This window comes from Rhinolophus ferrumequinum, chromosome 8, assembly GCF_004115265.2.
Source record: "Rhinolophus ferrumequinum isolate MPI-CBG mRhiFer1 chromosome 8, mRhiFer1_v1.p, whole genome shotgun sequence".
Taxonomy (NCBI): domain Eukaryota; kingdom Metazoa; phylum Chordata; class Mammalia; order Chiroptera; family Rhinolophidae; genus Rhinolophus; species Rhinolophus ferrumequinum.
Genome location: NC_046291.1, coordinates 44,975,373 through 44,999,341, shown reverse-complemented (window position 1 = coordinate 44,999,341; position 23,969 = coordinate 44,975,373). Strand labels below are relative to the sequence as shown.

Below are 23,969 nucleotides of genomic sequence, written 5' to 3'. Positions count from 1 at the left end.
TTTAAGCATAGTAGTTTTTAAGTATGTCATATGCTTATTTGGAAACTAATTATACTTAGCAATCAGATTGCTCTATGTCAGAAGCTGGCAAACTTTTTCCACGAAGGGACTGATAGGAAATAATTGAGGCTTTGTAGGGCAGAGATCTCTGTGTCAACTACTCGACTGTGCTGGCGTCATGCACAAGCTGCCACAGATGAATGGATGAGCATGGCTGCGTTCCAATAAAGCTTTATTTACAAAGCCAGGCAGAGATCTGAATTTGGCCTTCAGGCAGTAGTTTTTGAACTCCTACTGGGTGGTACAGCTTGTTTTTTATATGATAATTCTGTAGTACCGTCTTTATTTTAGGTTATTTAAATATAGTTCCTTATAGTATATTTCATTTAAATGCAGTTCATTAGTATAAACTAGTTGTTAAACTAAGGTTTAGAGATTTGAAGGAATTAATCCCAGGTTAGAAAACCATAAATATTTGCTCATAGACAGACAGTCCATTGCATTATATATATATTTCAGCAGAAGACTGTAATAGCTCCAAGCTAGAAATTGCCAGTGATAATTGAATGGATGCATAAAATGTGGTAAATTTATGAAATGGAATATATACACCAGTGAGGTAAACAACTTAGAAGTACATGCACCAATGTAGATTCATCTTACGAACAAAATTTTGAGTAAAGGAAGCCTGATTACATACATTTTGAGTAAAGAAAGATTACATACTGTGATTCCACTGATATGAAATATAGAGCTGGGCAAAGCCAGTCTATACTAGTGAAAGCAGGATAGTGGGTGGGAGTGGTACCTGGAAGGAAGGGGGCCCAAGGATGTTTCCGTGGTGCTGGTAATATGTTTTTCTTGATCTGGTTGCTGGTTTCATGTGTATATTTAGTTTGTAAAAGTTCACTGAGCTGTACACTTAGGGTATGTGCATTTTTCTATATGAATGTTCTACCTTGATAAGTTTATAATGGATAAAAAGAATGAGGGTAAGACTTGTTAGGTGTTAAGTGAACTGTCCAATTTCTTAGAGTTATATTATTAAAAGTATAAAAGTGGGGACATGTATCTAAAATTATAATTTGTTTTCACATTCTGAGGTTCATAAGAATTAATAATTTACCTCTCAAAAATTATACTCTTTCCAGTATTGATGTTGCCTTTAATTCATTGGTCAATTTAATAGTTGTACTGCCACTAAAAGGTTGTGTGGGAGGAGTATAGGTTGTGTGGGAGCTTACTTTCTTAATTAAACATTTGAAATTTGTGTAACACTGAGAACAGATAAACATGGCTATAATTTGATAGAATTTATAATGATGTGGTTATGAACTCTTAATAATCACCTATCCAATAAATTACCCAATTTTTCTGCTGTGTTCCTTTAGTGTTACCTAGCCCTTTTTGATGTTTTAATGTGTGTAATATATACATACCACATATATTTGTTTGAAAAGGCCTGAGAAAACAGTGATAATCATGACCAAACATCTCTCCAGGAGAACTTAGTCTACTGGTACGAAAAAAACAGACAATGTGAAAATATTGGATAAGGGTGCCCCAGTGTGCTATGGGAGAGGGAGAAGCCACACCTCACTTTTGTTAAGGATAATGCGATGCTGGGTGAAGGGGGTTCGCAATAAGTATTAGCTAGAACTTTTAAGATTTGAAGATGTTAGCCAGATGCATGAAGAGGGAAGATGTTAAAAATAGAGGGATAGCTTGAAGTCAGATATAAAACACTGTGGTGTATTTCGATACCTCTTTGTGGGTAGGTATGACTAAAACTAAGGCGTGCGTTGTGCAATGGAAAGTGAGGCAGGGACCAGATCTTGAAGACCTCATATACCATGCTAATGAATTAGAACTCTATCTTGAAGGCACAGGAGGACATGAAGCAGGCATGTGACATCACCAAGTTTGCTTTCTGAACAGTGACCCTCTTTAACTGTGTGGAATTGGATTGGAGAAAGTGGATTGGAGAAATCAATTAAGGGTATAATTCAAATGAACAAAGTTTCAATCATGAAAGTTTCAATCATGAAATTTTCTTTATTTAAAAAAAAAATTTAAATCTTCATTCAGCTCAACCTAAATCATCAAAATAGTGGAAAAGCAAAAAGCTACATGCCTTTGATACCTCCAGGCAAAAGTGGTTCCCTGCCCTGGGCTCCTGGAGCCCTTCATTCATTAACTCTTTCCCATGAATTTATAATATATATATTTTTTTCACATTTGTTTATAAATCTACCCTAGACTACAAAGATGGGATTTAAAAAAAAAAAAGTTTTGTGTCAAGAAGTAATGATCATATTACCTGATTGATTATACAGGATCCATCCATTATATTCATTCATTCATGAATCTTCAAACAATGCTTAAAAGCATACGTTTTGAAACATGTTCTTAAACTCTGTCTTTAAACACCTTTTGTCTTAAATTTATTCACAAATAACTATTAAATGCCTGCTGTGTGTTTAGCATTTCCAGAAATAGTTTTTTCAAATACTAATCTTCTATACGGATGTTGATTAAAATGATACAATGTAAACACTGAAGAAACTTTCTAAACTCTGAACTGCTAGGTAAATGTTTACCTTTCTTATTGTTACAATTATCCTCACCTGGTATTTTGCTTTGGCTTCCATCCTTCTCTGGTTGAACTACTTTTTCTAAATTCTAAATTTTTGGATATTTATGAAGGTCTAGCTCTGAGGAAAGCTTGTAGTATCATGCTGTAACTGAAAACAGTTTTCCTTGACATTCAACTCTTCTATCTCTCTCATAGGTGAAATGAGTGGTCTGTGTAAGCAAAGAGATTTGCATTTGCCTTGAGACTTTAGAACATTCTAGCCCTGAGACCTTGAATCAGTTCCTTAAGCCTCCAGTTCCTCATATATAAATGTGTTTTTATGAGGAATTCATGGAACGTACATGGCCCAAATCTTCACTGAATAGTAGTTATTATTACAGGGGAGGTGACTGAGGCATAAGAATGTTAAATGAACTCCACCTCCACCAGAAGAACTGGGGCCAGGGCCAGAACTTGAGTCCAGTCATGCCTGGATTTGCAGTAATCTCCTCTTCCCAATTCACAGGATGGTGGAGCATTTCTGCAATTCTGTTTTTAATGTGGTCTAGTTATGATAGAGGTGAGCAGCCTGTCTGAAGAAATTAATTCTAGACTAACAGACTTGAGGTGGACTCCTTTGCTGGGCCTAGCAACCTGTCCTCATGCCGTGTTCACTTCCACGAAACATCGTCTCTATTGGTGGAAATACTCTATTCTCCTTTTCTCCCAGTTCCCTCCATTCCCCACTTTGGTTTGGGCAGCAGCTAGTTCAATGTCTATTTGAGAATAAAGAAAAAAAAAATGATTTCAGAAAAATATTGGAAAATATGTTAAAATTATAGAAGCAAGAAGTTAGACAAGTAAAACAGAAAGTCGACTAGCTTAATTATAACTAATTAAAAAAAAAACTTTTCTTGGGTAATAGCAGACTGAATCTGTCTGAAGCATGGGAAATTGTGTTCTTTTTAACATAGACTTGCATCTACCTTGCATGGGGTCATTTCCTCCTGGTGTTTTTTTCCAAATTAATATTTTATGTTTGGGATAAATAAATGAGATGTGATTTTTAACTTCACAAAAAAGAACTAAACGATATTACTTAATTTTAGGCCATATGAAAATAAAACCTATCTTGCTGTTGGAAGTATGAAGATGTTAATGTTGAACGTATCCTTGTTTAATGCTGGAGATGATGCTTATGAAACAACTTTGCATATCAGACTACCCACTGGGATTTACTTCATTAAGATTTTAGATCTGGTAAGTATCAAAAAGCACAATAGCATGATACTACATGATATTTTACTTAATTTTTTACAAGTGTAAATGATATCATTCACTTCCTCAATTTGAGGTCTAAATATCTGTGTCTTATTTAGACTTATCTCTCGGGCTTCCAGGGATTTTGAGACTTCCTCCACGCCCCTGATCAAAATGCCGGGTCCTTTGAGATCTGACTGAGATCAAGAGTCAGCTTCTTGCTTCCAAATGCTACTACTAGAGAGAAATAATTGATCAGTTAGGTTCTTGGGTGCCATTGCTATTCTCACTCGTACATCCTCATCTGGTGTTCGATGCCGTTCCTCTTGGTTGGGTCCCTGCACAAGCAATATTGGTCCTCCCAGAGTTACTGCTCTGCACTGGAAGTTCACACACCCAGTCTTGTTCCCAAAGGCCCTCCACCAGGCTAGAACCTGCAGTCCTCCACAAATTCCAAAATCCCGGGGTCAACCACATTGTAGGCAAGTGTCTCTTCACCTGCAAGGGTCTGAAGCACCTGGAGAACTTTTCTTACCACCATGCCTCAGTCATCAGCACTTAAATCCATCAGGGAAATATTAATAAGGTGGAATTTCGAAGACAAAATCCTCAATTGCCTTCTCCTTTGATGCTTCTCTATCCCTTAGCAAACTTACCCATGTCATATCCAGAGACCAATTCTTCCTCTCAGAAATATCTATTACCCCTTTCTCTAGAGCATTAAGAGCCTTTTTGCACTAGTAAGACAGAAAACTCAAATATTTAGAGAACTATATATCTGCACATGTACATATAGAGATGTATATTTCCCTGAAATATTTGAGTATATATACCAGGGTTGCCAAAAACATTTTAAGAGATGTTATCTTAAAATGTGCATACATTTTTTTTGGCATCCTCTGAATATGTGTGTGTGTGTGTGTGTGTGTATACACTCTGCTGGTTAATGTTTTTGCAATTAAATATCTTAAACACATTCTCACATATCACACAGAAGAGGGCCAATGAAATATAGACCTTATAAATTCCTTGCTTCATGATTTTTCAGGGATCTGGACCTTGAATTAAATAGGGAACACACAAATATGGATGAAAGCCACAAGTCCAGGAATTGTTCTGTGGAGAATTTACATGACTATTAGAATAAACCAACATATATGTGTGTGTGTGTGTGTGTGTGTGTGTGTGTGTGTGTGTGTGTGTATGATTTGTTTCCATTTATAGCAAAAATAGTTGTCTAGGAAAGTAAATTTGGCGGAATGATTTTTTTTTTCAAAAACCACCCTTAAACATATGTTACAAACTTTGTGTTCCCTTCCTACCTAAACCTTTTCTTTTTTTTTTTTTTTTAAGGAAGAGAAGCAAATAAACTGTGAAGTAACAGACAGCTCTGGCATTGTAAAACTTGACTGCAATGTTGGTTATATATATGTAGATCATCTCTCAAGGGTAAGCATTTAACATTTATCATTCTTGTTTGCCCACATGAATCATTTGTTTTTATTTTTCCTGTGTTTATGCTGCATACAAATATATAATTTATTATTTTTTGCCTAGGGTAAATAAGCAATGAAATAAAACCAACACCAAATGGGCTTGAGATCTTTGAGATTATATTTATATGCTGGGCAATGTTCACTGTGAAAAAAAGTACAAATGTAAAAACTGTATTTGTCAAGATGGGCCTGTGAATGTATCTGTCAGAATTCCACTCCCCTGTTTCACTCTTCCCCAACACTCCCGCCACCCCACCGCGCCCCATCCCAGGTGGCCCTATCTGCCAGGCATGTTACCTCTGCTATACAAAAAGGTGTTTCTGGCAAGAGTCCCCACTCAAGTTGTTAAAGCATCTCTAATTTTGTCAGTCTGGACCTGCTGTCTTTACTACATTTAGAGGAGGCTTTGTCTCTGAATGTCACTTACGGAAATGCTGGTGCTTTAAAATTACCACAAACCCAATAGCATCCTCATAGGTCACTGCCTTAGAGATGAGTAGCCTGTGCTCTAGAATAGAGTTACAAATTTACATTCCACAGCAGATCAACTCTTAAGGAAAATTAAAATTCAGATTATTCAAAAAATGTGTTTTAAATAATTTTAAAATTGAGCTTTCCTTCTCTGTGTTTTACAGATAGATATTAGCTTTCTCCTGGATGCAAGCTCACTCAGCAGAGCAGACGAGGATCTCAACGTCACAGTGCATGCCGCCTGGTATGTTTCATTGGGAAACAATAATTGTACTAAAGGAAATGGAGCCCTGACTTTCTTGGGGGGAGGGGAACCTTAGTGGAACCACGGAGCTGTGTTCCATTGCTGGCAGGAGAAAAGTTTTCTTCTGTGATCTAAGAAACAAACACAAAAAACCTCCAACCAGCATATCATGTTTCCCCGAAAATAAGTCCTAGCCAGATCATTAGCTATAATGCGTCTTTTGGAGCAAAAATTAATATAAGACCGGGTTTTATAGTAAAATAAGACCGGGTCTCATATTAATTTTTGCTCCAAAAGACATAATAGAGCTGATGATCCAGCTAGGTCTTATTTTGGGGGAAACACAGTAGAAGCAAATAATCATGTAAATAATGAGAGCAAATTTCTGCCAACCCTGTCATTGAAATTTCTTACTATCACTTCCACTTTCATGACCACTCCCCTAAAAAAGCATCATTTAAACAACCTCCAAGTATATTAGGTATACATAGTATGTAATTCTCTCTGAAGGTGATTTTTGTGCTGAATGGATTCTAACAGGGTGTTTTCTATTTGCTTCTGTAGTGATAATGAAGGGGAAATGGACGATCTGAAGCAGAACAAAGTGACTGTAGCAATACCTCTGAAGTATGAAGTCATGCTCACTCTTCATGGGTAAGTAGATATTGAGGCCTCCTCTAAAGTTGAGGGCTGATTTAAAATTCCATTGTTGTTGACATTATTGGTCAAAACCATATTTTAAAAAAAGTATAAAAGATCCTGTGCTGTTTCTGTCTCTTAACAATTGCCTGGACCTTGCAGTCCCTTGCCTAGCTGTTCATTGTTTTAATGCCCTCTATAATCACTGAGACCACATCAAACTAGTGCCCCACTGGGGGAGATTTCTTACTGGAAGAGCCTGATAAGCCTCTAGAGGGCCACGTACAGCCGTTCAGTTGGACGTAGCGCAGGCCAGGGGCCCGGGAGCTGAGCAGCACGCAGTTTAAATGATCATACTCAGTGGCCGTGGCAAGTGTGAAGTTTAAAGCAGTATGCGCTTGGCCATATCACTGCTCTCTAGAACCCGTGTCTACCTATGTGGCAAATGGATTGAGATGTGAGAGAAGCTGAATGCAGGGTGTCCCTTTTCCTCTCTTTATGCTCATGAATTATGGAGTTGCTCACCCAAGGCCCCCGAGCCGGTATTCACTGATTCCTCATAATTTTAGTCATTGGTTGTGACTCTGATTCAAGGAGGAGATGTATGGAGGAAGAATGAAAGGAGTAGTAAGTAAAACTTGAATATTTTATGGAAATTATTGGGCTATTAACCTGCAAAATCACATTTTAAAAGCAACTGAAGATAAATACAGAATAGACAGATGAGCTTTCCTTATTGCTCTAAATGTAAATCATCCGTGATCGTTTTTAACCACCCATAAAGATTGTATATAATTATATAAAAACAAAATATCAGTGTCTGAAACTGATGGAATTATCAAGGTTTTGAGATAAAACCAGCAGTGGGATGAAGGAAGCCATTCAAGGGAGAGGAGGACTTAGAGTCAGTGGGAAGCAAAGAAAAACTGATAGCATGTTTCCTGGGTTTGAATGTTTGTGTCACATCCCCTCCTTGATTTTCCTGTAATGAGTGTTTTCCTATCTTTCTGTTATCCACATCTTGTTATTTTATACAAGGAAAACTCGCAACTATTAAGCTGCCTACATCTGCGTTTGAATATTTCTAATTTCTTTCCTGTGTAATGTGTAATTAGCATTACCTCCTACTATTGCTGCCAAATATGCACAACTTGTAGAGTCAGAATTTCCCCAGACAAGTCTTTCCTAAAGTTCATTACTGACCATACATATGTCTAATCACAGGTAAAAAGGTGGAAACCTTGTATTCTAACAAAAAAATTTACCATCAGAATTGTTTGGTATTTGAATTGTGCCCCAGACTTGGGTTTCATTACAAGTAGCCAGCAGGAATTAGGGGATGAGAAGAAATAACTCAAAAATAGGTAAGATAGATTGAAGTATAGGAGGATACTGGCGCCCTGGGGAAAAGCTAAGAATTTATCTCATATTTGTCAAATTTACATGAATCATAGTCGAATGAGCCCGGCAGTGCTGGGAAGGCAAGCACAGGATATTGGTGGGAAGAGGTATTGTCATCCAAGTCAGAGCACATGACTTTCCAATTTCATTACGTTTTCACTAAAATTCTTATCTTACCAAGAAACCAAAAGTATTCATGGTGCTTAGGAGGCACCTATAGTCTGGATTATAGCATAATTAAGATATATGCTATCTTAAATGATATATGTTCTATCATTTAAGATATGTGCTATAATCCAGATTATAGAGGAAAACTGTTTATAATACGTCATCAAAAAAAGACAGTTAACTATGTTCAAATAGACTGTACCGAATTCTCGAGTGGGGTGAGGTGTCTTATGAATATGCCATCTTTGCGGCCAGCACGACCTGGCACCTAATACATGCCCAATACGGACCTTGTGAATAAATGAATGAGATTGTTAACACTGAAAAAAAAAAGTTAAATTTGAGTTTGTTTCTATCAGGTTTGTAAACCCAACTTCATTTGTATATGGATCAGAGGAGGAAAATGAGCCTGAAACATGCATGGCAGAGACAATGAACTTCACTTTCCATGTAAGAAAAGACGATTGTGCTGATGTTTGTAGGAAATTGAAAGACTGTTACTGACGCATTGCTCGAGCAGACACCATGCACCTGCGACGTGCCTCAGCCGTGGGCCCCCCACCGCTGGCGGGAGACGGGGGCTGCTGCGTGGCAACTCAAGCCCTGTCCTCTCAGCCTCCTGCTCCTTTCCTCCCCTTTGTCTTACCCTTCTTACTCAAGCCCACATCTCCTTACAGTACAGCTTGGAGGAAGCAAGTAGGAACAGAGGTAAAGCCTGAAACTGGCAAAGTTAGGGGAGGAAATGAATCTGCTAGAGGAGCATCCAGAAAACAGGATAGGCCAGGGAAAGACATCTTCAGGAGCAAATCAGTGAAATCTCCTCTTGGGTCAGGCTATATCAGAAGTCTGAAATGACCAAGGAAGCTCTTATCTCCCACGGTCTACTTGGTCAGTCTTTCAAGCCATAGGTATATGACCTGTCACAACGGATGCATCATTTATTCAATAACCTTTATAAAAAGTACTATCAATACCCAGAAGTATTAATATAGTAATATAAATTTTTTAAAATTTCTCTATCAACTGAGACTTTTGGTGCACCAGGGGTATTTCTGATGAATAAATAATTGGAGATAATGACCACATAAATATTTTTTGAGCCAAAAGCACTGTCCAAATATTCTGAGTGCTGTATAACCATGTATAGAATGTGAGTCTAAAGTAGGAACATTATATTTTTAAAGGCAACGCTTTTCAAAATGTGTATCAGAGTCACTTGGGGTATTTACCCAAAATGCAAATTCCTGGGCCCTCCCCCAAATCTGTGGAAAAAGAATGATTTTGAAATCCTATTAAGTCTATGTACACTCAAGTTTTTGTTAGCATAGGGTAGTGTTGAAAAAATTTAGCCTTCTCCTTTGAAGTCCCAAGAAATGGTCCTGTCAGGAGCCCAGTGGGGGTTTGTGCTTTGATAAACTAAAACAGAAACTGAGCTGGACTTTGGAATGTCTATTTATTAATTTATAAGTAATAGTTAACAAGTATTTTAGTTAAATTACAATGGCGTGACTGGACTGGACATACTTTCAGACTGTAGGTTTTGTGATTATGTACAAGTATGATGCCTTTGGAGGCCTAAATGTTATCAGGTGAACAAAGATGAAAAATATTATAGATTAGAAGGATTATTTGCTAGCGTCAGGATAATCTCGTCCAAAGGTCTCGGCACTGCCGGTTACCCATTGTGACATCGCCTTTGAAACTACCCTGTCCTTGTCTGGCCTAGCAACTACCACCTGTCCCAAAGCCAGGGACATTCTCCTTTATCTATATCATAGGCACTCAAAAGATTATTGCCAACTCTGTGAATCATGCTATTTCATTCATAAATTGTGGCACATTTCTTTTCTGATTTATTGTTATTTGTTTTATAGTTAAACTCTCAGGGAAGCAATATTTTGGCCCAATTTCCTTTTACAAGGATCTGCAATCCCCAAATCTATCAACAATAATGAAATATCATTCCCTTATGCATTATTATTTAAAAACCTGTTGTATTTTCTCTAAATCCCAAAAACTACCCCTTCGTTTTCTGAATGCCTTAGCATTATAATTACCCTGAAATAAAATACAGTTTTATTCACTTACTGCTGATGATTACCCCTTCAACACAGAGTGATTTTTGAAAACATCATAACATTTAAAATTAGAACACCTGAGTTTTGGTCCCAATTCTTGCCACTTTTTAAATTTCATCTTGGACACATCATTAACTAATACCTCTTAGCATTTTCCTGAGCTCGCAAATAATTAAATGTCAGACCACCTTGTGGGATAGTTATCAGGACCAATTGAGCATGGTTTTTTTTAGATACATCATGTGCCATACAAATATACTGTTTGACGTCTCTTTTTTTAGACTATTTCTACAATAAAACATCAGTCTGGACATTTTGGCCTAATTAATACCAAAGGAGAGGGCTGGGAATAATGACTAGAGGTTGCAATTATTAGCCAACTTTTTAAAGTTCTCACTATAGATATTCTGTCTCCTTTTACTGTTCAGCTGCCAACTACAAACCTCCACCACTATAAATGTTGCGGGAAACATATGGGTCCACCGAAAAGCTCATTAATATCTATACCTCCATTTATGAAAAATATTTAAAAATTGTTTTAAAATTTTTCCTTATCAGGTTATCAACACTGGCCATAGCGTGGCTCCAAATGTTAGTGTGGAAATAATGGTACCAAATTCTTTTATCCCCCAAACTGATAAGTTGTTCAACGTTCTGGATGTCCAGGTAACAATGCGTTCCTCCCTTTATTGTAAGTAATATTGCTAAAATTGAGCTTTCTGTTAACTTATTTCGGTGACACCCTGAGCTATGACTTTGCTGTGCATTTAAGTATACTTTGAATAGAACACATTGCATTAGAACTCTAGGATTACAGTGGGATCTCTGCATTGGACTTGGACAATAACAGAATTATGCTCTATATCTTCAGTACATTTGCTTTGGGATACGGACCTGGGAAAGTAATTTAATTGGTAGAATTCTCCATAAAACTTGAGACCACTGTTTAAAAATCAGTAATTTATCCTTTTTAAAAGGAAGAATATTCAAATCACTACTTAAGAATTAATGTTCTTATATTGATGACTTCATCAGAATTGGTTTATTCTCCCAGTTTCAAGAAAAGCAATTAATAAATAAATCTACCAAGTAGGTTTGAGATCTAATTTTTTTAAATCTTACTTGAATTCCAGATTTACATGGTAGGACATGCTTTTACAACATTATTGTTTTATGTCTAAAGCCCAAGAAATGTTTAATTTCAGGCTAATGACAAAATGTCCATTTTTCACAGTGCCCTAATGTCCGGAAGGTCAAGGCCATTTGATCAGTTTAGGGCCTATATCCAACCCTCTAAATTTTTGCTGGGTTTTTGTGATTTTGCTGCACTGATTTAATTTCTCCCAAATGTATCTGTAAAATATTATTTTAACAATTTCACAAGTACTTGATATACTTTAGAAAAGGTAACCAACTGGAACTTTTAAAACCATGCAGCTTTTGTTGTTCTTTCCAATATTGAACGATAAAATTATTCTCGCTATGTTCATAGACTACTACTGGAGAATGCCATTTTAAAAATTATCAGAGACAGTGCTCCTCAGAGAAGGAAAAAGGTGTAATGGAGACCCTGAAAGATATACTCAACTTCTTGTCAAAGACTGATAAGAGGCTGTTGGTAAGTTTCAGTTTTTCAGATTGTAGTGCTTTCTAACATACAGAAGTGAAATACTTAAAGCCAAGAATCAGTGGGTTTGAGCTGCTAGATGAGAGTAGGAGAGAAACAAGTTCAGGTAATATTCTTGTATATGAAGAACAGGCATGACTGGGAAGTTGAGATAGACCTAGGATTAAATATACACTATACAGTTTCATGATTGATCTAACAAATGCCCATTTTATGCCTGCCAGACATTGTTCCAGACCCTTTAGGAGACCAAGATGCTATCTTCAGCAGAACAGCCTTTGTGTCATGAAATTAATTTTTACTTTTTTCATTTTAGTCAATTTAGGAAAAAACAAAACAAAACAAAAAAACGACGAAGCAATCTTACCCTTCAAATTATGCAAGTTTTACAATGAACATAGAACATTTAATTTAGCAAGATTGTGATTAGGTGTCTTTCTTTTAAGTCTATCCCAGGCAGTTCCATTCATAAGAAGAATGAGAACACATGCTCCAGTTCAAATACTTGGTTTTTGTTATAATTTATAAAACAAACATTGGTGTTTTGTTTAAGATATTTTTTAAATGCCACTAATGAAAGCAGCTCTTTAAAGTCCATGTTTCTAGCAAGATAAATTTTATAAATGAGCAGATTTTTTCATTCCATGCAAAATTTTAGTCATCTTTTAAGAAAATGTTGAAATTTTAATGTAGCTCTTTTGCATTCTTTTTAAGTACTGCATAAAAGCTGATCCACACTGTTTAAGTTTCTTGTGCAATTTGGGGACAATGGAAAGTGGAAAAGAAGCGAGTGTTCACATTCAGTTGGAAGGCAGGCCATCCATTGTAGAAATGGTAAGTCTTATATCCTGTGACAACTTTGTGCGGAGGTTCCTACAGAATCTGCAAACTCAGCTGTCTTGTAGAAATAGGACGGTAGGTAAGGAGGCATTCAACAAACTAAGAAGGTACTATGAGAGGAAAATTTGGAGTAAAATGCTAAAACTGTTTCGATTTATTATTTCGGTGAATACACTGTCTAAATGACATGGCTTTCATAATTAAACAGACAAGTAAGACTGTAAAATAGACTATGGAATCATTAAGAAGTTTATTTTAGAAAACGTGTCCAACTGCTTATGAACCTGGATTGAATTAAAGAAATTGGCTACCTTCACATTTCATATAATTTTAAAGTTTTTTCCAAAGCATTTTAAATGATGCTTTCTTACTTGACCTAAGAAAGTAAAAGCTAAGAAGTAAAATTAGGTCTTTCATAAAATCAAATTAAAACATCAAACTTTATCAACAACAAAACAAATATACAATAACAAAAACACTTTTAAGAAAATGAACTTTGAAAGGTTGAGTTAAAAGATAATTAAATACACTTTAGACTTCTTCCTAGAAAGGACTATACATATTTATAAAAGTATTTTGAGATAAATTTGTTTTATCTGGAGTTCTGTTCTTCAGTTTCCTTATCTGATAAATATGGGTAATATCTCTTTTGCAGGTATGTTAGATTAAATGAGTTTTGTAAAGCATTTAGTACAGGCGTACCTTGTTTTATTGAGCTTTGCAGATAATTGCTTTTTTTACACATTGAAGGTTTATGGCAACACTGCATCCAGCAAGTCTAGTGGTGCCATTTTTCCAAAAGGCTTGGGTGATGGTTAGCATTTTTTAGCAATAAAGTATTTTTTAATTAAGGTATGCACATCTTTTAAATGTAGTTATTACACACTTACTAGACTACAGTATAGTGTAAGCATAACTTTCATATGCAGTGTGAAACCAAAAAATTTGTGTGACTCGCTTTATTGCAATATTCTCTTTATTGTGGTGGTCTGGAGCCAAACCCACATGACCTCCGAGGTATGACTGTAATAGTGCATGGCACTTAGTAAGCTAAATGAAATGGTAGCTATGTTTTGTTTGGAGAAATATTTGAAATTACCACGTGGTGGTCAAGAGGAACATGCACCAGACAGGGAAGTAAGAGATGTCTGTTTTAGTTACAGTTGTGCTAACAATTAAGTCATGGGATCAACAAGTTATTTAAACTTTTGCAGTTTGCCATCTCATAGGCTCGAAGTCCAGGTTTCTCAACAGTGGGCACTATTGGCATTTTTGACCAGGTCATTCCTTGTGGTCAGAAGCTGCCCTGTACACTGTAGGATATTAGACATCATTGCTGACCTTTATCCACTAGATGCTGGTAGCACCACCTCCCAAGGCCTGAGGGTCAAAATTGTCTCCAGACATTGCTAGCTGTCCTCTGGGGTATGAAATCATCTGTTGGAAACCACTGCTCTAGATAAACTATGTATGTAATTTATTTTCAGCCCTAAAACTCTATGTGTTCTCTCCAAAATGTTAAATAACCTGTACACAGTAGTTTTAATTTTTGAAAGTCAGAGCTCTTTAAGAATCCGACCCAAAAATATATTCTCATCTACCCCAATGAATGCACATATGAAAAAAAGAATCTCAATTTTGCACAGTTTCAAAAAGTCCTTAGCTGTGGAGCCCGTCCACAAATTCCCAACCTCTGTGAATTCTGGGTTGTAAAGTCCCTGTATTAGATAGTAAAGCTCTGAGTTCATCTACTGATTTTATATTTGAATGCTATAACTATTTGTACCAGATTTTTCCATTACAATATTAAATAGACTATATGTATTTGATTAGAGCAGCAAGATGACAACACTATGGTGATGGAAGGAGAACTGACTGTAGGTGGAGAACACACAGTGCAATGTATAGATGATGTATTATAGAAATATACACTTGAAATCTATAAAATTTTACTAACCAATTTCACCACAATAAATTTAAAGTAAAAGAAAATGACTGTCCATTTGAGAGAAAGATAAAAAAATAAATAAAAAGCCCAAACAAAATGAGTTTTAGGAAAGGTTTATCATGAGTTTTAGGAAAGGTTTATCGGGTGAAAAAAGTCTTATTTGGGGATAAAAATTCAGTATCCAGGGAAAAATACACTGGTAACTAACAAATGATATTTAAATTAAGTTAGCTGCAAAGTAGCCATGTCTAATAAAAATATTTAAAAACGATGCCATATAAATTAATACCAAGACCGTACCTCTAGAACCAAAGGAAGCATTGCAATTAACTACAAGTGGTGAACATGGGAAAATAAATTGAGAAAACCTCTAGATAGTAGGTAAGGATCATGAAAAGTTATTTCTATTAATGTCTTCATGAAATAAAACTATGAATCAGGCTACAATGCTCTTTCTTTTATTAAATAGGATGAGACCTCAGCACTCAAGTTTGAAATAAGAGCGACAGCTTTTCCAGAGCCAAATCCCAAAGTTATTGAACTTAACAAGGATGAGAATATTGCACATGTAAGATTACCTTTTTTAACTGAAACATTAAGATTTGTAGGGGGGAAAATATTGCTAGGATGTTTAATCAGGAAAATAGATTTTGACTAGGTCATAGAGGGCTTGAAATACTTTACTGAGAGTTGGCATTTTCCAAAACTGGAAGGAGGGAATGACACAGCTCTTTTAGGAGGTGAATGTGGTACCATGGATTGGAGGAATAGGCTTAAAGCCCACTGTTTCTTCTAAATAGTTACCAAGGTTTCCTACGATTGTGTTGGAACTGTAAGACATCGTGGTGGATTGTTCTAAATGCTACTGGAGATCATAGAGGGGGCTTCAAAGGAAATAGGAGCAAGGTTTTAAACTGGCAATTCTTTATTTTTGGTTAATTTATGTAGATTCTGCTTGAAGGACTACATCATCAAAGACCGAAACGTCACTTCACAATAGCAATTATTTCAAGTAGCTTGTTACTTGGACTTATTTTACTTTTATTGATTTCATATGTTATGTGGAAGGTAAGCTTTTCTTTAATAATTACCAATGTTCAACCACTGAAAATGCCATCCTTGATTTCTCAAAGCCATTTTGTGACTCCCAAGTTACTAGACTGAAATATTTCAGTATTTTTTAATGTTAACTTTTAAAATTCCTAAGTGAATATACAGGACTAATCTTGTGTTTCTCTTAACTTCAGTATCAAAGTCCTTCTAGAAAAATGTGCTTTCTTAAAGATAACATCTTTCAAAATTAGTGTTATATAGTTTGAACATTTGTTGAAAATAACTTATTTTTTAAAAAGCATTTTGGAGACACTGCACATTATTTCAATTTTGGAGAATGTGTGCATGTATCACTGAGAAGTCCTGCAGTAATAATAATAATTAAAGCTCTTTAACCCAATATTTTCCAAACAGCAGGTTCTCGAATAACATCATTTCATTCAAGTTTGTTTCGTTATAAGGTTAAGAATTTAACTCTTGTTGTATATCAATTAGCCTGTGGTCAAATTGTTTTCATTATACGTAGGTTCTATGACTTTAAGTGAAACAATCTACATTAAGTGAGGACTCACTGTATAGATTTGATGAGTACAATAACTACTCACTAGTGATTATGCAATGTTATTTGCAGGCTGGCTTCTTTAAAAGACAGTACAAATCCATCCTACAAGAAGAAAACAGAAGAGACAGTTGGAGTTACGTTAACAGTAAAAGCAATGATGATGATGATGATGATTAAAGAGTTCTTTCAAAATGAGAGAACTAATAACAGACTCAGGTATAATAAAGAAATTCGTGTTTCCAAGAAACGATGATGTATTTTACTCAGAATCTTGTGACATATGTCTTAATGCAAATGAAAAATCCAAGCAATGATTACCTCTTTGAGAGAAAACAACTGCAAAGGTAACATTTAATACATCCAAAGATATTCTTTCAGTTCTTAAATGGATAGAAAAACACTAAAGCATTCAGTTTATTCAAGATAAGTAATCCCTCGATATCCTGCAAGTGCATCTGAATTGAATCATATTGAGGAAGTAAACAACTCAATTGGAGAAGTTTTGGACTTGATGTATTATTCCTTTAAAGGAAATATTTGCCATATGTGCTTGCTTCAGTAAAATAAATTCCACTGAATATGTAATAACTCATTTCTAATACATCTTTGAGACTTGTTTGAAATATGTTCTTTAAAAGTATTTAGCAGAATTTCTCAAAGAGCTGTTTCCAAATCTCCTAGTGAATTAAAGAGGGCTATTGTCACTTTAAAGCATATTTTACCTTTGTAAGACCTTTACTTGTAATATACTTCCTATGGGCTTTTGATCAACAACCATTTATTCAGTGGTCTATGAATATTATAGGACTGAAGAAAAAACTTCAGACTGAACTTATACACTGGTTTGCGCTTCATGGGCTGACTTCTGGGTAATTATTGTTTATACAGGTATGGATTTCTTCTTTCTGTATATATACATAACTTTTTAAAGGAATAGTTGTTTATACAGTCCTCCTGTAACACAATTTTATCAAGGGTATCCAGGAGTAAATTTTAAAAATCCATCATTAGTCAAATTTTTCATTTTTAAAAACAACAGTGCTTAAGAAGTTTAATTTATACCCTGAAACAGATTGTGAATATTGCACTCTAGCTGATAATTGAAGTATAAATACTCTGATATATGTAAAATATGAAAACTGTACCTCACGATAGTTTTTAAAAATCAAAGCTCTACAAAGACAATGATTAGGGGGCAATATTTCATACAAATTTGAAACATTGTAAAATACTTTCAAATTAAGCAATACACAAATACTTGTTTGAATGTTATTCTTTTCTATTCAAATGTAAATATTAAATATGTTTCCTCAGGTCTGTAAGAACATTCTCTTCTGCATGGAAATGCAAGAACAAAATTTAACTGTAAATTGAAAAATACAGGTTTAGCTTGTATCCAGTGAATATAAATGTACCATCAAAATTTCTATATGTTTTAGTGATAAGTGAAATAGTTTATGTTTTTGATGATGTTATTTTAGAAGTTTTGTATAATGAAGTAATTTCTGGATTTAAATAATTTCTTTAAATGCCTTTACATTTACAAATATGATCTTTCTGTAATATTTATTCATGCATATGAACTACATGCTGATTGTAGAATATAATTTCATCTGAACTGTGCTCAATCTGTATTTATATGTGTCAAAGATTGCGGCCAAATTTTGAAAATCTGTTATAGGAAGTGATCAAATAGATAAATTAGAGGGCAGTCTTTAACTATTATGGACAATATTTCTTCATATGAAGTCCCTGCCAACAGCCGTCTTCCTCAGACTGCCTAATCCCTGTAAATTATCCATTCACGAGCCTGCAGTCTGTGATTTGTGGCTGGAAAGGAAGGAATGCACAGAGATTTGTGAAGACATTTGAGCAGTGAAACCCAATCACAATGAGCAGGAAACCTCTGGAACTCCGTGTGTGCCAACAGAAATTATATACTTTCAAGGACACATTTTCTTCAGCAGAAGCTATTTTTGTTTTTTCATTATAAAAAGCGAAGCAGTTCAGGAGAATGTCTACACAATCATTGGCGCAAAATCAAACCCAAATTTAGAATTGCTTTCTAAGGATGATCCCTGAGGAAATTTAAATTTGGTTCTTTCCTGTTCAGAAATGACAGCGTTTCAAATTTTACTGGATGCATTGAAAACAATTGTGCTATCTTGCCAGATGACGTGGCTTTCAGGAGGAAGAGGCCCACCACAGCTCTCTACTGGACCAGATTCCTCCCAGTTAGATATTTTGCAGAGTTTAAAATAAAATTTGTTATAAACTTTAATATTACCTGTATCATGAATTTTAAAACCCTACTACTTTAAGAAAATCAACTGAATTTTCAACTTTCAGAGGATATTCACAAAACTGGTACCATAACAACTTTTTGAAAGAGGAGGTGGGCAAGTGGTCTAGGTATAGAGAGATTGTGAAAAAAAATAGTTCTATTTCTGGTTATATCATTAACTAGCTGTATAATTTTGAAATTATAGAATTTTGAAATTTAACTTCACTGGATTAGGTACCATATTAGGACAATCATTCTTCTGTGAACTTTGTGGTCTGTTTGTACCAGGCCTAGGAGACTTAACATCAAAATTGATGGGCTCGAATCCTGAAACATGAAAGAATCCAAATTATTTCACTTTGGAATTATCTAGGTTAAAGACAGAACATATCATGATGTTTAAGTATATGAAACGTTTGCTTTCAGTTCCAATAAATACTTTCCAAAAACCAGAATTTACACATTTTTGGTATATTTTATATCTTGGTTTTTTTAAAGCCTTAGAAGCTAATTTCCAACACCACCCAAAATAGTCATTTCTTTTTTTTAAAGAGTCATTTTTTCTTTAAAAAAATAAGACTATTTTTCCTGCTGGGATATCTGTGGCCACATCTGTGACCAAAGCATGACCATATTCCTTCATATTAATATTCTAGTTTTTTCATTTGTTATAAACAATTACATGTTACTTTGGAATCATTCATTTCTTCCAAGCTTCCTCCATAAAGACTGATAAGTCTTGGGTGCAATCTGTAAATAATAAAATAGGTATAATTGATTATTTCATCAACCTATCATTCTGTTAGAGGGTGTGGGGGTCTGATAAATCAACACCAGAAATTACTATACAGCCTTAACTGACTTCCACGATTGACTAATGCTCTCCACTGCTTCTGTAAAACCCAGCCAGTTGTGCCCACAGAAAGCTTACATCTAGTGGGCCATCCAAGGTGTCCCTGCACACTTCTGCCCACTGAGTCATCAAGTTTACCGAGGATGATTTTGCATGTTTCTAAACCTGTTTATACCAGTTGCTCTTGTTACTTAAATAATATGTAAAATTGTTCCCATGTAAAGTAAGTTGAATGCTCTGGAAAGACTTGATAAAAGTGAACTGCTAAACACCAAGTGTTACAGTATTAATTATGGGGAAAGGAAATTTTAAAAGACTCAGGGATTAAATTGTAACAATCTGTTACTCAGATAGCTTTATAAGATTTAAGATTTTGATCAATTTTAAAAAAAATCAAAATGGAAACTGAAGACATGCATTATCTGTAATTCAGAATGCCAGTGTACAGACTCATAACCAAAGAAAATGCTTTGACTCTCCATAACAATTGATGATAATGTAAAGTCATACTTTATTAAAACTCTATGTCTTTTTATCCTTCCCTGATTTACTAACATATATGTATATATAACATATATGTATATTTGGTGTGTGTATATATATATGTGTGTGTGTATATATATATGTGTGTGTATATATATATATATATATATATATACACACATATATATATATATATATATATCAAATGCCGGCATTTGATAGTTACAAGAAGGCGGCTTCCATTATACTATTAGTTTTATGTCAACTGGTGGACATATCAGGCAGTGAAATAGACTTACTTAACATGGACCTCTGATGCAGCTTCCATTAAATCACCATCTACATTCCAAGGGAAACTCTCTTCTGAAGCAGTTTCATGCAGTTGATCCTCTTCCTTTGGATGGCGTCCACCGGTTTTATTCCTTGGGTAAACTTTTACTTCTTCAACAGTATAGGTCTCAACAAATGGAAAATTGAACTAAATGAAACAAATACAAATAATCATGGTTTGTCCTTTATCCCTAAGTTCACTGTGCTCTCTTAAGTATCAATATGCATGCTGATGTTTTTATAGCTTTGAAACTTTAATTATAACCAGGGATCCCCAATTTCTCTGAAACAAGGAACTCCTTTTCTGAAGCTTTCCTAGCTCATTTAGAGCTAGGAAACTCCTTTTATGACAAATACTAAATGTCTATGAAATTATACACAATAACGATACTGTTGGATTTCCAATTAAAGACAATCTTTAATGCTGGTCTATTGATATAGCAGATTTCTATAATCCACTGACTTGGTTAGTAACTTGGTTAGTTTACTGATGTAAAGCAAACTCTAATGTTTAAGTTTCACACTTGGAATTTAATTAGGAGGAACCTAGGTCTAAATTTATGAAGGTAAAAAAAGTCAACCAAATGTGATTTTCATTGGTGTTCGCCCGCCTCATCCCCACTTTAAAGATGGACACAAGTTACAAGATAATTGCGTTTGCTTACTGACTACTCTAGAATGGTGCAAAGTAACCTTCAGATTTCAATGTTTCTTGTTTGCATGAGGAAACTACAGTGGAAAAATATTATACACTTTCTGAAATAACTAAGACAGCCAAATAACTTTTTAGTGGTAATGCACAGCAACTATTTACTCGTATTTCAGTTTTCAGATAAATGACATTAGATTTATTCCTAATATACTGGGGGTGCCAAAAAAGATGTATACACATGACTTGTATTCATTTTTTGTTATCGGTATATATTGAATTTTACAATTTTAATACAGGTTTTTCCTTTCTTAAAATGTGTATACATTTTTTTTGCACCCTTTGTATTATCAACATGTTTTTCCCCTTCCACATATAAACCTCAATGAAGCACAGAATTTTAAAAGGTGACAGAAAACTAATATTTTCCCTAACCTCCTTATTTTATATATGTAGAAAACAAGGTCCAGCAGATTTTACAGTTTACACTGTATAATACACTGGGTTACACAGTGGATTATACTAGGGTTATATGGTGGAATTAGCTGTTCTGATTAGAGGGCCCTGAGCAGCTCTCCGTGAAAATGTTTAACAGTGTCTACATTAGACTTACCAGCTTAGGTTTAAAGCCTTGGAGACATCTTCCATATTGTGTACTTGTAAAAACTTCTACATAGTTATTCACTTGTATACATAATCATCCATTGTAAAACTAATGAGTTTTAAATGAGTCATTGATACCTGGCTATTATGAGTTAAATTGTGTCCCCCATAAAGACATCTAGAAGTCCTAACTCCTAGGACCTATGAATGTCACCTTTGGAAATAGGGTCTTTGCAGATGTAATCAAGTTAGGATGAGGTCATTCAGGTGGGCCCTAATCCAATATGACTGGTGTCCTTATAAGAGAGGAGAGCCATGTGACAACAGACACACACAGAAAGAATGCCAAGGAATGTCAACAATTGATGGCCACCACCACTAAGTCTATTATCTTAAATCTTAAATCATCAGTTTTCATGTGTTTACTTCACAAAATGAAACTCCATCCATCCATGCAAATTTATTACCTATGAAGCCATAGATATTGTTAGATGATACTTTAGGGAGTCAAGAGCTTAATATAATGTGTGAGGATATATTTGGGGGATGAGGAAGAGAAGTAAACAGTTACAACTGTGATACATGTTAAGTGCCATGATGGTGTATACACAGAGTTAAATGAAATAACTGAGAAGAGGCAAAGAGGCTCAGGATATCAGGTGAGCTTCCCATTTGAACTGAATCTTAAAGAACACAGAAGAGGTAGCCCAGAAGAGAAGGGAAGAAGTTCTGGAGAGCAGAAACAACAGCTGTAAAAAGTCCCGAATTATGTGATAGTCAAGCAACTACAAAAATTTAGCATCTTGTGATATTGATTGCAATACTGCTATTTTGGCACATATTTTGCAGAATATATAAATGCTTGTTCTTAATTTTTTAAAATAGACATAGAATGTTGTAGGCTGAATTGTGTCCCTCCCTAAAAATTAAAATTGAAATGTCCCCAGTACCTCAGTATCTAACTATATTTGCAGATAGTCTTTAAAGAGGTGATTAAGTTAAAATGAGGTCTTTAGGGTAGGCCCTAAATCAATATGACTGATGTCCGTATAAGAGGAGGAACCTGAGGCTCACAGAGATACAGGGATGTGCACACACAGAGGAAATACCATAGGAGGACACAGCCAGAAGGCAGCCATCAACAAGCCAAGAAGAGAAGCCTCAGGGGAAACCACACCTTATACACCTTCCTGGACTTCTAGAACTCAGAATTGTGAAAAACTAGATTTCTGTGTTTAAGCTACCCAGTCTGTAATATTTATTACTGCAGCTCTAGAGAACTAATACAATGACAAAAACACAGGAAATCTGATAGAGGAGGGCAAGAGGTGAGGCTGCAACAGGCAAGGGCCAGAATGCAAAGGGCCATGTAATACATGCCATGGAAATTAGATATTATCTTGATGACAATGAGAAAGACATTGAAGAACTGAGAAATCAGATGGATGTTTTAGAAAAAAATCTCTTTAGAAGGAAGTATAGAGGATAAGACCAGAGAAAAGGAAGACCAAAAGAAAGCTATTATAAGTGAGAAGGAACTAGATTTGAATTAAGGTGAGGGAGAAATTTCAGAAACATTTAAGAGGAGAACCAATAGAACTGCTTGGTGGACAGGCTGTGAGGAATGAGGAAGAGAGAAGAATCCAGAGTAACTCCAGGATGAGTAGAGTGGTGCCATTGACCTGTGTAGGGAAACAGGGAAGAAGCATGTCAAGGGAAAACGATGGTAAGGTCAGCTGTGGACATGCTGGACTTGAGATGCCTGTGAGGTGTACAACTATCTCAGCACACAGGAAGACATAGTGGTCCTGCAAGTCAGAAGAGAAGGTAGACTCTTGGAAGTGTGTAACACTCATAGTAGTTCAAACAAAAGGGGGCCAAGAGATTACCCAGGAGAAGGTGTCAAGAGAAGACAAGAGGGCTGCAAACAAATCCATGGGGAAACACATTTAAGGGTTTTAAACTCCATACCAAAAATAATGGTCAAAGTGAATGTAGAAATGTATGGACAGTGAAAATGGAGGCCAGATATAGGATGGAGTTGAGAGGACTTGAAGGGTAATTTTTACTTTCTATCTATTTTACACAAAGATGGAGAAGGCAAGATGAGTCACGCCACAAATTATAGTTTTCAATACGTCCTAAAGTTGTTAATATATATGAACATTCAGTTCAACCTGATAAAGATGGTTCAGAGACCTAGATTACTGCTCTCCTTAGGCTGAAGTGCCGCATTTTCCTTCCTGGACACCAGAACTACTGTTTCAACAATAGATTTATAATCTGACATTTACCTGATCTTTATAATATTACATAATTTATATGAATTTAGTTTTGAAAATGTCACCATGAATGAAAGTGACCACACACACACACACACACACACACACACACATATGTATCTA

The 23,969-nt window shown here is 35.4% G+C and overlaps 2 protein-coding genes across 2 annotated transcripts in view; one reads left to right on the top strand and one right to left on the bottom strand.

Moving 5' to 3' along the window:
• ITGA4 (integrin subunit alpha 4) overlaps positions 1-18,643 on the top strand; it is a 90,659-nt gene extending 72,016 nt beyond the window's left edge. The window contains 11 exon segments of the mRNA XM_033111967.1: positions 3,685-3,835; positions 5,189-5,284; positions 5,967-6,046; positions 6,611-6,700; positions 8,614-8,704; positions 10,891-10,998; positions 11,825-11,950; positions 12,674-12,793; positions 15,217-15,315; positions 15,696-15,815; positions 16,432-18,643. Of these exon segments, the coding sequence (XP_032967858.1) occupies positions 3,685-3,835; positions 5,189-5,284; positions 5,967-6,046; positions 6,611-6,700; positions 8,614-8,704; positions 10,891-10,998; positions 11,825-11,950; positions 12,674-12,793; positions 15,217-15,315; positions 15,696-15,815; positions 16,432-16,539 (1,189 nt within the window). The 3' untranslated portion in view covers positions 16,540-18,643.
• Positions 18,644-18,782: 139 nt separating this feature from the next.
• Positions 18,783-23,969, bottom strand: part of CERKL (ceramide kinase like) — a 105,057-nt gene continuing 99,870 nt past the window's right edge. Inside the window, exons 12-13 of the mRNA XM_033111966.1 lie at positions 20,282-20,460; positions 18,783-19,396 (exon numbers count right to left, since the gene is read on the bottom strand). Of these exons, the coding sequence (XP_032967857.1) occupies positions 19,315-19,396; positions 20,282-20,460 (261 nt within the window). The 3' untranslated portion in view covers positions 18,783-19,314. The remainder of the gene's footprint in view (positions 19,397-20,281; positions 20,461-23,969) is intronic.